General features: G+C 33.6%; 1 protein-coding gene across 1 annotated transcript in view; it reads right to left on the minus strand.

Annotated features, from left to right (window-relative positions):
- LOC106129580 (limbic system-associated membrane protein) overlaps positions 1 to 16,019 on the minus strand; it is a 52,980-nt gene that overhangs the window by 1,174 nt on the left and 35,787 nt on the right. Inside the window, exons 4-6 of the mRNA XM_013328176.2 lie at positions 7,738 to 7,948; positions 4,612 to 4,711; positions 1,429 to 1,586 (exon numbers count right to left, since the gene is read on the minus strand). Coding sequence (XP_013183630.2) covers positions 1,429 to 1,586; positions 4,612 to 4,711; positions 7,738 to 7,948 — 469 coding nt within the window. The remainder of the gene's footprint in view (positions 1 to 1,428; positions 1,587 to 4,611; positions 4,712 to 7,737; positions 7,949 to 16,019) is intronic.

Here is a 16,019-nt window from a genome sequence, read left to right on the forward strand (position 1 = left end):
CTCACCGGTCGTCCATTCGACGTTACCAATTTTTTACCTGAGTAATAATACCTTTATCTTAGCACTGGTTCTTTAGGGCTTCGCTCAAGTGGGAATTAAAGCCGTCATCTTTGATAAACATTACTCAGGAATGACAAAGAAGGCTACTTTCACTAGTGTACAAAACAGTAAACTTTATATAGAAACTTCAATTCCTTATGGTTCTGATTTATATGAAAAGGGGTGATTTTTCTCTGACACTGACTGTAAATGACTGATTAAACTTGGGTTCCTAAAAGGGGTGAGGGGACATAGGGTTGTGATAAAGAAATTTGTAAATGAAAATTTCTTTCCAAGTTATGCCTTACAGTGGATTACATGTTTCTTGTCGTATGTACGACAGTTGGAGATGATATGCTTGTAATTTATATCATAATGCACTTTATCGAATTTTATGACAAGGACATTACGTTATCACGACTTTAATCCATACGAATGATACTTTTTCATCTCCAAAGACCCTTGCTTCTTACATACAAACTTACATATAGCTACGTCTAGCATTTAGAAGTCTATGACTTGAAGGTTTATTGTATCATCTTGTAAGGCAGTATAGATAGCTTTATAGGTGTATCAAATGCTTGATATTGAACGTGATATGATAGGCCGGTACAGATTTCACTCCAAGTTATAAATTTAACAATTCCCGGAACATTTGCCTTAGGTAATCTCATTTTAATTAGCTTCTGGAAATATTATTGGTAAACAAATTGACGGGACGTATTTCCACGAAACGGATGTAAATATATTTATCATGGCTTACTCGTAGTATTTCACTTAACCTAATTCATATTGAATAGCAGCCTTAATTGGATGAAAATGTATTTTCTCTAAATCGTTGATTGAAATTCCCGAAATTTGGATTACATGATGATAAAGATATATAGATTGTAAGACTTTCGTGTTACCAGCGCATTAAGTTATTATTTATGAACTGTACAAAGGTTAACACGTGTCGACATACATTGTTAAATAAAATTAGGTATGTGTAACGTGGTTTGGTTATGGAATTTACGAAAATTTGTATCCACAAAAAAATTACTCGACTCAATTTTGTTATATGCCATATATATTATTTTACTGCTCAATACCTTTATATTACAGTTGATTTTCCATAAATCTAGCGTGAAGCGAGTCACCCGAGCGAAAAACGTTTTCCAATCGATAATAAAAATAGGTTCATTGGTTTGGGAGCTACGATGCTAAAGACAGACACACACAAGTATAGACACATCAAAATATCGTATTTTCTCACATTATCGTTTTTACGTCGGCGGTTAATAAGTGTCACCAAATGGGTAACAATTTTACCACTGAAACAAAATTCTACATGCAAGAATTGTGTAGTTAGATTACCCAAATAAAAAATTAAACAAAAATTGAACTAACCAGAACTACTGGGCGCGCACGTATAGTTCCCAGAGTCCCTGGGCGAGGCCCGTGCTATGAGCAGACGGCTGGTCCTGGTCCTTTGCTCGGTCTCTACGCTGATGCCGCCCCGCTGCGCGTAGTTCACCACGTGAGAACCGCGGTACCAGTAGATGAAGCTGTGAACATACTGGCCATTAAAATTATGTAAAAAAAAAGTTAACGGTCGCAAATGTTGTTTTGAATGAAACCTTTTAGATAAGTAAGTCGGACGTTTTTAATTCTGGATGCACGTAGAACTATATGAGCTCTATGTTGCAAAAAATGTAGTAGCTATTAATAAAATTAAAAGTGTAAAGTTTATTTTGCAATAAACCAACCTAACTAACCTAACGTATTTTAGGTATATCAATTGGGAGGCTTTACAACCTATAATTGTTTTTATAATATATACCTATATACCTTAAATTCTGTCAACTTGTCATGATAAGTTTAGCTACTTAACTACTAGTTTAGCAGTTAAGCAAATAATCAATTTAAATAATCTTATTTAAAAATTATTATAGACAGATGAACTTTCGCATTTATATTATTAAGTACGAATTATATACATAGATACTATAAAAACTTACTTGCTGCGTCCTTTAGTTTTACTTATTGTTTCCTAATAACGTTTAACTTGTTAAATAGACATCAAATAAAATTACTTTTACATCCTATTCTTTGTTAAAATTCCATTGAAAACTCGCGAAATTGCTAAAATAAATTCGTTGGTAGGAATTCCAGGAATGACAATTCCATTCTCTCCAAACAATATATCCTGAAATCGCAGGCTAGACCGGAGAAAAGGTCGCAAATGTTTCTGAGAAAATGGTCCAACCGTCTTTTTTAGCTTCCTATAATCCTATTATTGAGATACTTATAAAAAGTTTAAGGAAAATATTATAACATTAATATCCTCATCAAAAATGTAATCAAGAGGAATCATATAAAAAGTAGCAGTCTGATTTACAAGAATTTATTTAAATCTTCGAATCAAGTTTTTTTTAAATTCTAGGAAATAGTAAGATAGATAAGTAGATAAAAAATATAACTATCTATAACCAAAAAAATTACTCGTACTGTCACGTTTTTATTCCCAAAGATAGAGAAATATCTCGGTTTTCATATTATCAAAATTGAGAGAGTACTTTTAAATCATACTAAGTTACAAATACAATATTTAATGTAACTACTGAAAACGAAAACTTGACAAACCATTTTTTATCTAACTTTCTGTTTCCCATTATAGTAAGTTTGAAATAATCAGTAGGCACTGAATCTTTTACGTTTATTTCAAATAATGACTGAAATTTTCGGTGTTAAAAGCAATATTTATATTACAAAACTTTAGGTTATTTTTAAATCCATTAAGCTATACGCCGTTTGAAATCCACCTACGCATCATAATCAATAAACCCACTGAATGTAGCAACAACTTTGCCCTTTACAAAAAAAAAGCCGTGGGGATTTCAATAAACAGATTTTAAAGGCAGAAATAATATATACGAGATAAACCTACGTAATTTATTTCATCATCATGACACTTTATCTGACTCTAAATGACTTGGAATTTTTTGATGCACTTTGCACTTTACAGTTATACACGAAAGATATGTTTTACCGAAAATTATAAACCCACACATTTTTGTTTTTGCAGTATTTATTTACCACGTTATATATAACAGCTATTCAGACGGATGTTTTCAAATAGTTGATATCAATTAGTGTTTTTTTTTCCTGTCTTTACTATACGAATGTAGGCGAACTTACTCGACATGATTCCGAAAAGGTTTCACGATCCATGTTTTGGTATGATCATAATTTTCGATTTCTTTATGCGTTAGAACCAAAATGGCCACGTTCAGGAGTGGAACAATTACCGTCTGACCAAGTTAAAAAAGAATATTTATGACATTCAGTTGCCTGAATATTCTGGTATTTTCAAGAATACACTAACCATATTACTCATGAAAGAAAATCTTTTACCGCAACCTCATTGGTTAGTTTATTCAAATAATTATTTCGTAGAGCTGTAAATAATAAAGTTTCGACCAACAGTTTTATATCACCTGCGTTCCCCGCCGTATATTCCCAGAGTAGGACAGACGGGATTTTGTATGTTTTCAGTTGCGAGAAAACTGCTAGAACATAACAAAAAGTATAAAAACCGCCTGTGATTTATTGCGGTGCCGTGGTTTAAGGTAAATGTCATATTACAGCAATATTTCGGATTTTATTCTTTCCCGGATAAAAGAACCGACGATGAACTGAGTTACAGTTTTTTGTTAAGGTGTTCTATTTCATTTTATGCCCTATAAAGAGAATTCCTTTTGGAAGCGAACTATTTATTTTAATGGGAAATTTCTTGGATAGTAATATTTATTTTTAGCAATATTTTTTATCAGGAATGGTACAATTGCGATTCCGAGAAGGCATTAACAGTTATCACAACATGAACATTTATTATTTTGCTTTGCTTGCCAGAAAATTTCTGACTTACATTTAAACCTACATTTAATATGTTCTTTCTTTAATAAAAGAGGTGTTATTATTATTTTTTTACCTTTAGTAAAATAATAATGAGCAGTTCGTTCGTTCCGCTAAGCCCTCCGGCTGAACGAAAATATATGATATTATAGCACGTTCGGCTTAGTTACTGACGAGAGATCTCCTTACTCAAAGAAAAATATTGTGGGTTCTACGCTTCAATTATTGACATGCATAACTATTAAAGTGAATGCTTTATGATAAAGGTTTTCTAAGGTAATAATGTTTTCAGTATATTTTAGTACAACATTGTGCATCTTATTTTATATAAATTCACAGCTTCTTTACTTCTGATTATCCTTCCATAATAATTCAACCTTTTCTAAAAATTATTATATTTTTTTGTGAAATCTAGTACCATGATAGTTCCAGAATAACACAAGTAAATGGCACGCGAAAATCATTAATGGAAATTGATAGTCGTTTAGAATAAGAATTGAAATTCTGACTATCATGTTCATTGTTTATTTTGTTTTTAATGGCAAGAGATCATTTTGGACTTATTTGATGTGGTGATTTATGAACTAGTTACTTATATCAGAAAAAAAAATATATGGTGTCTATTAAGCCACCCTTCATAAATGTTACCAAGACTATTTTCTATCTTAACCATACCTTGGTGGGTCCGGGGCATGCCTGGCGATGCAAGTGAGGTTGATGTCGGAGCCAGCCCTCACAAACAGCTCAGGCCCTGACAGGATCTCCGCCTTGGATACTGAAACAACATAAAACATTAATGCCAGAGAACGTCCGCGGCTCCGCTTGCGTAAAAAGAAAATTTCCACTAATTTCCGTTCTTTAATAATCTTGAGATTCTTTAAGGCGATTGGGGTAGCAACCCTACTATTTCAATATAAATTCGATTATTATGCTTCATAGTTTATTACGGTGACGACGTGGTATTGCAGGCTTTTCGTGATTATTGGCTCTGTCTACTCCGTTAAAAAGACTCTATCATATATATTACCATATGTATTTAATTTCCATTCTCGCAAGAATATCGGGAAATACTCTCTTAACCCTTAAACTATTTTAAAGATAATGAATTTATCAATGACAATATTAAAATTAGATAATGATGACATATAATAAAGATATATGATGATTTACAAAATTCAAACCACGTTAAGGATTGCTAAGGGATATATGTAATATTTTGTGAGGTTCATATCGAAGCCAGCCCTTACAAACAACTTCGACCCTGAAAGGATCCGCCTTTGATACTGAAACAACATCAAATATGCGTGCAAATGATATAACCGGTGAATTATATTAAGTAAACAGAGCTGAGATATGTTTAGATACGATCCCGTAAGTAATAGGTATATAAAAATATATTCGAGGGTTGTAACATAAAATACGAGCATTTAAGGCGTTATAATTTAGGTGTAGGCACATTAAGGAAGAATATTCCTAAAGCTTTTCCGACTACCAGTAAGAAGTACTTACCAATTTTTATTTTGTGGAATATAAAATAAAATCTAGTTAGTGGTGAATTATCTTGTTTGACTAATTGAAAACTGTTATTATCTCATTAATTAGTTATTAATTTTACGAGTATATATGTACTTATTTTAACAGAATGATCAAATATGGAGAATAAGAAATGTTTTAAAAACACACTTTTCTATTGACGTTATAAAAATATTTCAAAATGTGTGCAATTTTTTAATACAATTTATTTTTATTTAACCAGTTTATATTTCAAATCAGCTCAGTTTTGGCAATCTGAAAATTGATCCTTCGGGCCGGATGGAGGCATGATTAAAATGAAAATCACGTGCAACTAGCTTCTGCCGAGGTTACTTACGTTGAAATTTACAAAGATAGTTTCTTGGTGGATAAATACATAAGTCTTTATCCCTCACGGGGTAGACAGAGTCAACAGTCTTGAAAAGGCTACGTTAAGATTATGGCTTATAGCCAGTTTGCTAGTCCATCGCCAAAAGGAGAATCCAAAGTATTTTATTCATTAGTTTCTTAGCGAATACCTAGGAACGTAATTATAATTTGTATGGCAAATTTCAACGAAATCCGTAGAGTTATTTTAGCTATACGTTGATGAATAAGTCAGTCAACTTTGCCCTTTAGTAATAATTTAGTATTGTGTTGAATTATTTAGGTTTGTGTAAATAACTTTAGACAACATAATTATGATATTCCTAAGTTAAATTAATCTACCCAGAAAATGTCAGAAGCAAAACTGTTTGTTTATTCATATAACTTTTGAGATTTTGTTATTATGGCTAAATAGGTACGAGATAGATAAACTCATCCCTTGCCACTATGGGTCTGAGATTCTTTTTTTCTTAAATTTAGAGAACATATTGGATTTCGGAAAGAAAGTATAAAACGTATAGTCTAAACGAGATTAAATTATCCTGAAATTACTTATGCTAATTGTTTCGCGGCTCAATGAAGCACCGGTAATGGATAAATTATTAGCTGCGATGTAGCTCCGTTGTATCGGACGTTAAGCCAAAGATACTGATTATACCTGATTGTTGTCATTAGAACGGAGCTGTCGTTAAGCTAACTTAGTCCCCGAGGGACATCTTACGTTGAATATTAACGTGCCGTCTTAATATTTATAGCCTCTCGATGATGACGATACAGATACTACCTTGGCCATGTAGCAATGAATCTTTCTATGTAAAAAGTTTAAGAGCTATGCCGTGTGGTTCCCGGCACCATTACAAAAAAGAATAGGACTTCTCCATCACTTTCCCATGGATGTCGTAAAAGGCGACTAAAGGATAGGCTTATAAACTTGGGATTCCTCTTTTAGGCGATGGGCTATCAGTCCTTTCAAGACTGTTGGCTTTGTCTACCCCGCTAGGGATATAAAAGTGATCATATGTACGTACGTATGTTTAAGAGCTAACCGATGCTTTTACGATGAAAGAAAACGTAGTGAAGAAATCTACACATTGAGGTAAACAGATGTATTTATTACCTTTATCTAAGGCTAGGTTCTCTTGTAAAGATTGCAGTAGTTAGATAGGAGTCGCTTCAGTGTGTCAGAGTGTTATAATCCGACTTACCCAATCCAGGATTATAGTTTTAAGAAGCATCCAGAGGGGAGAAAGTAATCTGGACCAATGAAAGGTGGACGAGAAAGAAAGACTTCACTTAAACAGAAAATCCGAGGTATTTTTGATTAAAATTTCTGAATGATTAAAAGAAGGCCTAGCAAAGTTAGACTTTGTTGTCAGCAGACTAACAACATTCCAGGAATTTAATTTCAAACCTGAGTGGATAATTCTATTTAGCAACTACGAAAATGAACACGGTAGCAATACAAGGTTAGAATTGATACAATTTGCAATTTGGGGAAGGTATTTTTAACATTTAAGTGTAACATTTATTAATAAGTAATAATAACAAAAAAAGTTTTAGTTATTTCTTTATCAACAAAGGATACATAGATTTCGCATTTCAATAAAAGAACCCTGGATCTGCCTATGATTATTAACTAGAGAGGGTAAATAAGGTTTATATACGAAGCGACTTCGGTCAGACCTCCGCCACCTTGCAAGGGACTACATTCAGTCATGTTGGATCATGCTCGCTATGTTTTTCCTCATCATAAGATCATCGGTTTGCGATCAAATATATTATGCACTTAACTCAGAAACAACTTTGGAAGGGGCGCAGTTTTTAAATCGGATCAACCGTTTGACCGCCGGCACTCTTTAGAATTCTTACTTATCAATTTTATGGAAACAAAACAAAACTTACCTACAACAGTGAGCCTAAAAGATAAGCTTATCTTCGGCTCTGTCGAAACTTGGCACTCGTAACCGCCTGAGTCTCTCGGCTGCGCCGGCGCAACCCTGAGGGTCCATTCGTCAGAGCCATCTGTGTGCAACGCTGCAAAACGGGCGTCGCTGCTGTAGGTGTGAACTCCAACTGTGAGGATGTGCAGGTCTCGCTTGCGGATCCAGGATACCTAAGAATAAAATAGGCTATTGTAGTGTTTATCTTTCTTCTTACCATGTAGCTGCTGATCATTGGCATTGGCAATTATTAATTTTTAGCGTCGACTTTGGTAGCTCTAATTTGCAAGATCAATGAATGTACGAGTTTGAAGTAAGAATCCTATAAGCCTTAAGGTCATTTTAAAGATTGAAACCGTGTATTTTTACTGACGAGTTAAGCTTGCTGGTTGGGTCCTAGTGGAATAATGAAGAAGGATTGTCTAATCAGATCTGATAGAAATTAATAGTTTTAAAGATAAATAATAACTCTAAATTAAATCCACAGTTAGCATGGGTTCAAAATGTAAATAGAAGACACTTTGAGTGATTCACCTCTAACATTGAAGATAAAGTTAATTTCGCCTAAGTAATAATACCTTACGTTCAAAAAAAGCGTCACTAAGAATTTCCAATATCAGAGCATCAATGATTGACGTTTCATTACGACGCTTTTGTTAATTCCGTAGAAAAAATCAAGAACTGCTCCCTTCACTCTCATCACAGCGTTTTCCATTTGTCTTTTCAAATTTCCAAAAACCTCAGAATCTTCAAAAGTAAGAATAAGTTTGTAAATGTAAATATAATACACTGTGAGCTAAGATACAAAGTCATATTAACTGCAAAACCATAATCCAAGCTGGGTTAGGACAATAGGTCTCATGGGAGTCATTTCGTGTAATTTCTAACTAATCCACCCCCATATTGTGGTCAATGGCAGACTTCGGATTCGTCCTCAATACTTATTTATGCAGCAAGGGCTAACACCAAAATTTGATGTAGATCATGCGAGAAGAATTATTATATACTTATATATGCAGGTGGCTTTTCGACATCTAGGGAGTTTTAAGGTTAACCGTTATTAGGATCTGAATATTATTGAGAATAACGATAGATATACTCAAATGCATAACATACAAACCATCTCGACATTATTAGAGGAAATGAACTAAGAATCTTACGAGAGCGCGACGAAATAATTCCCACATTGAGGGAATTCTTGCATTAAGTCTGTTTTACACGGGTAGGCGTCGTTTTAAACAGTCGGTTGACTGAGGCTTCAATTAAATGCAACGCTAGCCATGCGCGGTACGGGGTAAGTGCGCAGTTTGGGAATAAGTGGAGCTAGGGTTGTGAACAAAAATTCTTGTTGGAAAGGGGAGGTTAGCTGGTAGCAGAGGTTTAACGTCTGCAAAGAAGTGAAGGCCCAGGAGTGCCAGCTGGGCTTACCGTAGGGCAGAAGAAGGTATTTCCTTATATAAAAAGTAAGTATCTATTAGAGGCTGAGTCCTTATTCCGAGTGGTATGACGACGGTCTGCTTTGAGAAGTAAATGCTCACCCTCACATTACTGTCGGCTCCGAACTCCCTAATAATATTATGATCAGACTCCAAGAAAGAGTTACAAAAATAAACACTTAAGTGATCCTATGTGATCTTCTAGTTAGCCTTAGCGGTGAATCGGAAAAAGTGCAGTTTGGAACGAAACTATTATTTTTTTCTTTGAAAATGCGGATTACTTACCTATCTGATCTTGTGCTAGTCGAATCTTACGTTCTTCGAATCTTCTTTATCTTACAATTTTTTTTTCGAAAGTTGCTTAATTTAATGGGAATTAAATATTGATTAAAAAAATATTGTATTATAAACCTTCTCTTTTCACACCTTTTCTGAGTACAAAATGAGAATAACATTATACACCTAAACCTCATTTGTTTATTTAAAGCCGCTACCCGAACCATGAAGGAATAATAGCAATTACACGAGTAATTTTGTCAAATATCCACAGGCTATTTGCGTTGGAACAACCTTATAATTAATGCTCATGTTAACACTAGTATTCTCTTGGCCTTAGTGGTCCTTTGAAATTAGACTCTAATTAATTGTTATTGAGTAAATAATTGCTCCCTTGTTATCGCTATTGTGCTGTGTTGACCAATCATTAATTATGTGAGAGTAATATTGTTCTCGATAGACTTCGACAAGGACATCGTATGCTTAATCTTGAACAGGTGAGATGTCTATAAAAGGTGATTTTAAATAAGTAAATCACACACAAGATCACTTAAGATTCCATTAAATTCTCTACATACCTAACCAAAATATACCTGATAAATTACAAAAACTCGTAAACTGTAAATGAAAAAATATTTGCTAGTAAATACCAAAATGATAGAGAGCAGACCCTTGACCTGACTTCGAAGTACAAGACTGAGTGTAGCACTGGACATGCAAAGCAATGAGACAGGGTAAGACAAACTTTAAAATTGTAAAGATATATTTCTTAACTAAAATGTAAAGGCTTAAAATCTGGGATTCTTCTATTGGGTTATGCTAGTTGATCTTTAAGGAAAATGCGCTAGCAACATACCATCATCTCTGATTTCGTTTCCATCATAACGCCATCCATTCTTAAAATCTTGCGATTTTATGCACTGCCTAAAACTTTGAGATGAAAGACGTGATTTATGTACATATGTCTGATTCCTATATGTCTAATACATAATTAGTAAATACATTGTCTCCTATAACACTTATAATCTTCTTTCAGCAGTCGCGTAAAACCTCACTTAATTTTCTACAGCCGTGTGGCAACCCTGCTTAAGCAATTAATCTGCATAATTAAGTTCCGGCATTATGGACGGCTCATATAAATCACAAACAAAATTTATTTTATGGATATTAAAATAACCTAATTAGATCCAACATGGATGAAGTGAAAACCCTAGTGGGTGTCAGAGCGATTTATTCGGCCGGTTTAATCTCAAAATACGCATTCAATGGCGCTGCAACACTCTGCATAATCATTGAACATTTATGGAATACTGAACCAAAATTGTTTTATTAATATGATAAATCCAATTTTTACTACATTTTAACTAAGTCTTATTCTATTATTATACTTGAATACACAAACACAGATACCTCCTTACATCCTTATTTATCATGAATTTTCCATTTCTCCCTGTACAAAATGTTTTTAACTGTAATTTTTTTTATTACTTACCATAGTGATAAATGTCTTCGAGGAAACAATTTCTGTTCAATCAGGCACGTACCAATAAGATGTGGTTTTAATAATTCATGGTAAAACAAACGATTACGATACCCATTAAGGTTTATTGCTTTGTAGCTTGGAATCGTATCAATGTTTTGGAGAATACGTGTGAAAAATACAGATACAACCATAGAGTTAATAATAACGCCGGCTTTTTATTATTTTTCATTTTAAATAGGTAATTAGAGATTAGGGGAATAATTAGATTTTTTTTTAATAGGGAAGTAGTTATTTATCAATAAACATTTTTATTCAACAAAGACATATTTTTCAAGGTTTAAAAATATTTTGAAAGCAACGTGGTTCAATTAAATTTTTTAATAAACTTAGTCAACGGATAATAGTTAGATTGTCTAAATGTGCAGATTTTCTCTCAATGTATTCCTAAACCATAAAAATGTCACAAAAAAAAATCGTAAACCTTCTAAAATGCCACCACTAGAAGATTTAAATCAAAAACCAAATTCCATGGGATTATCCTTTTACGTGGAAAAACAATCGATGTTCAAAGAAGTTGTTATCAATATAAGATGAGCCCTCAAATCCGTGAACACACCATGCGAGCATTTCCTTGGAAGAATCACAAATTAAAGAAAGGTACAGATGCATGAAATAAAAGCTTTATCAAAAAGATAGAATGATATGTTGATGTTGATGTGATGCCCATACTATCACGTTAGATTCCAAATAAGTGTAAAAACATGATAAGAAAAATTGCGTTCATATGTTTCAACGTGGATAAAAGTGAGCATTAAAAAAAATTGAGGAAGTGAAAAAATGATGCTTTTAAATGATGATGTTGCGATTAAACTGTGCTAAAATACAAAAGAGAAGCATACTTTACACTGGTAAAATGGAAACACAAACATTTCTCTCAACAATGTTACACGTTATCCCGACCTAGAATACGATTACTGTATCTCTTCGTGCGGGATGTCGTTTGAGGCGACTAAATAAACCGCCTTGACTCGTGCATCAAAGATTCTCAAAACGGGTTTAGCTGGTAGCCGACCGTCATGGCAAAACTTTGTCAAATAGTTTTATACAGGATTTTATGTATATTTAAGGCAGAACTTCTTTTATTGTAGAAACTAGTATTTGGTTTTCAAATTTGGTATTTACATTTATAAATTGTTCGAAATAGATCATTCATAGGTATTTAAACGCGTTAGAAATTCAATAATTTCGCAAGATTCTTTTTGTTATCTTTTTTTTTAGTGATCAGCATCACTTACAAATATTGCCAGTAACACTTATAAATGTAAGTTCTTTTTATTTTACCATTCACACTCTTCTTGTGTTTACTTAGCAAACCTACTTTATTCATCCTCTTTAAATGACCATTACAAAATATTTATCACCAAGATTTATTTACCTCATATAAGTAGCAAATGGAAAAGTGATGGCATATACATACATATATGCAAAGAATAGTGAATTCAAATCTCTTAGGAAATATTTTTTAAAATTCTACCCTCTTATTATTTTATGATAAAACGTGTAATCGCATGATTTGTATTTCGTCAGTACCCCGACAAGCGCGCTATCACATAATTTATCTCCGGGGAAATTCAAGAGGCGTCTCATATGAAATTAGATTTACATTGCGCTGTTTGTACTCTATCCCACATTTTATCACGAAACATTCTCGAATTACGTGTAATTATTTGTAAGTAATATAGTATGTTGATTGCTGTATGGTTTCCGACAGAGTATTGTCTGTAATAGTAATGTATTTTATGTGGGAGTCTTAGGAGAAAACTAAGGATACAGCATAATTATATTGCATCTTATTAAAATGAGTCAGACATTTGACCGTAAAACTAATCTTAATCTTCTAACAATACTTTAAGTGTCACTTACTTGCTCCGTTCTTCGCTTAATCTTATGGTAATATGTGGATTAGTTGGCTTTTAAGCAATTAAGAATGCAATCTCAATTCTTATCAATTATTAAATCTCATCATTAAGACATACAGACTGTTGGCTCTTTCTACCCACCCCGTAAGGGATAGAAACATGTCTATATGTCATATAAGAATGCAATTATCAATACGCTATAAAAATATACGGTTAGTAATCTTATTTGTAAAAGAGAAAAGAAATTGTTATTAACAAATACTTTTTACTTGAAAAATGTTATTTAAATCCGTTTTCTTTGTTACTTATTAAAACAATTTTCGAATACATTTCCAGTCCAGCGCTGTAACTTCAGAGAGCGAATAGAACTAAAGAAATGCTGTTAACAAGAACAAGATTTGTTAAGAATCCTTGGCGCAGTCTCCTTGGAGTTACGGCGCTTTACTTGAGCTGCGACAAAACTTTCGTCTAACTTGCGATTTTAATCAACCGCAACAAAAGAAATGTATCTAAAGGGCAAATAATAATTTGACAATTTAATTTCCTTCATATAGTTTTTAAATAAAGGCATATTGGCAGTAAAACTATTGTGGAAATGAAAGTTGGTTGTAGCAGAATAAGCACGAAAGCAGAATAAATGTGATGGATATAAGAGCGTTAAGAAGTATGATCGGTGTTAAATTGGGTGACAGAATAAAGAACAGCGTGATTAGGGAATGTTGTGTTGCGTAAGAAGATATAGAAAAGGGAATGCTTGGATGGTTTGATCATGTGAAGAGGATGAATGAAAGCAGGTTAACTAAGCAAGAAAATTGTGAATGGGAGCGTTCGAGTGGCAAGACCTAGACAAACATACCTTGATCAAATTGGCGATTTTCTAGCAAAAGGTAAGGTCAAGAGTACCCGAAACCGATATGCTTGCATGAAGAGAGTTATGAATGTGGATGAAGCGAAATAAGTATGCATGGATCGTAGTAAGTGGAAAGATATAGTCTCTGCGTACCGGGAAAGAGGCTTGTATGTATGTTATTTTTTGTTAACATACACAGTATACAAGAACAGCATCGCGTAAGAACTTAAAAATTACAAAATGCTATGTTTTTCATGCTATGTTCATCAGTTTTTTTATTCAGTTAATCCTAAATACACAAAATAATCGGAAAAATAATTATAAAAACGCTTGAAACAGTTACAAAACCAAGCTAAACGTATATTCAGAGCATAAAATTTCATTGGCTTAACCCTTCAAATGTTTTGTACTGTATATCACAAATGGCCTGCCATTATTAACCAGGGTAAAATCATAAAGTATTTTTACAAAATAAAATAGAATTGTTGCGGCTGGCTTTGTTCCAAAATCGGTTCGGCGGGCCTCGACCTAATTCCCTTTATTTTCTGGCGACGATCACACGACATCCTCCTATCGCACCAGTTTCACTTGAATCCTATAAAAATCCATTTGTGAATTTTCTTTTGTAGGAATGTGTGGGAATGGAACTGTATATTTACATACTAAAACTTCTATGAAACAAAATTAAAGTAGGTTACTACTTTAATTTACAAAATTAAAGTAGGTTACTACTTTAATTTTGTGTTAACTAATCAACCTTAGTTAGACATTCTTCTCCCTCCTGGCTTTAGTCCCAGTTGCATCCACATCACTCTGGAGAGGTACCTGGGGTATGCCTTTGACCATATTTTTTTTGACAAAATCTGTTCAGAAAATCAACTCCCCGAGACTGCCAGTTAAGCCATATCGACAATATACAGCGGTGGTGTCGTGTCCGATATATTGACAGCGGCTAATAGAATTCCTCTAGCGTTTTATGGTGTACGCTTCCAGTACTGGAAATTCCGAACAGGGATTTATGTGACGTTTTTATTTGTGGAGAAGGATGGATCAGACGCATTTCTGGCCGTTTTTTAAATAGTTAAAAAATTGGAGTGACGATTACGATAATATTTGTAAATTAACGGAAGATATGTAGAAGGAAAAAAAGTATTGAAATACATAGATTAGATACCCTTATCATCTGCAAACGACCACCTAATGTTCCACTTGCAAACTTATACAAAAAAAATTAATATAAATTTTGAATTTGACTTATTCGCAGCTACTGACTTGGATGTAGATTCTGTATCTATATTGTATTTGAGTCAGAACATACGAGTACTAAATAAATTTATTTAAAAAAATGCGTCCTTTCTGCGCCCAATAGAACAAAAAAATTTAATCCTTATTTAATAAAGTAAAATTTCATTATAGAACAAAACTACGCTCGCTCAAACAAAAAGCGGTGTAGTTAGCACGGAGATTAAAACTTTCTACATTATTTAGCGCGGTTTGAATAAATCCCGCGTCATATCATGATCTCCGTTAAAGTTGGACTGCAGACGGATTTGATTGAAGTACTTGTAATAAAACTTGTTATAACTACTTTTGAGATTGAGTTGCACAAGTAAAAATATGCTCCCTTGTCGGAGTCCTGCGGGAAAAGTTTTGATAGCAAATAAACCGCGCATTTTTAACATGACAAAATACGGGATACAAGTTTGTTTTTTTTTTACTGAGAAGTTATTAGGCGATGTAAGTAAGATAGATGTACTCGTAAGTGTTATATGTCGAAAACTAGCTGAGCAGAATTGCGGCATAAGAGGTACCCTATGTGTTGTTCCAGATATATTCTACCCTTGTATTTATGAAAATTCATTTAGAACGTATTGCGCAAAAGAGTACTTAACAAAAACCACATCTTCAAGATCTTTGGCATTTATAATAATAGTGTGAAGTAGGATTTGGAAGCATGAACTGGGTAGGCAGATAAAGCCACGACTCTTAGACATTAGCTATCAATTTTCAAGTAGCTAGATATTCTGGAGATCAGTTCAATCATCAGTTTCAACTAAATACTATACCTATCAAGCATTTGTCGTTCATCGATACTAATTAGATACACACATATAATCACACCTCTTTCTCGGAAACATCTTCCCGCTCGCCACGATCACTGCGTACTTCTTCCGCTTCATCCATATTCATTAATCTCCTCACTCCTCATGCAAGTTCGTCGGTTCAAGGTACTAATATGCAAATATAACTCACATTTATAATGAACAAGCAAACAGTCAT

The sequence above is a fragment of the Amyelois transitella genome, chromosome 16 (assembly GCF_032362555.1).
Source record: "Amyelois transitella isolate CPQ chromosome 16, ilAmyTran1.1, whole genome shotgun sequence".
In the NCBI taxonomy this organism is placed as follows: domain Eukaryota; kingdom Metazoa; phylum Arthropoda; class Insecta; order Lepidoptera; family Pyralidae; genus Amyelois; species Amyelois transitella.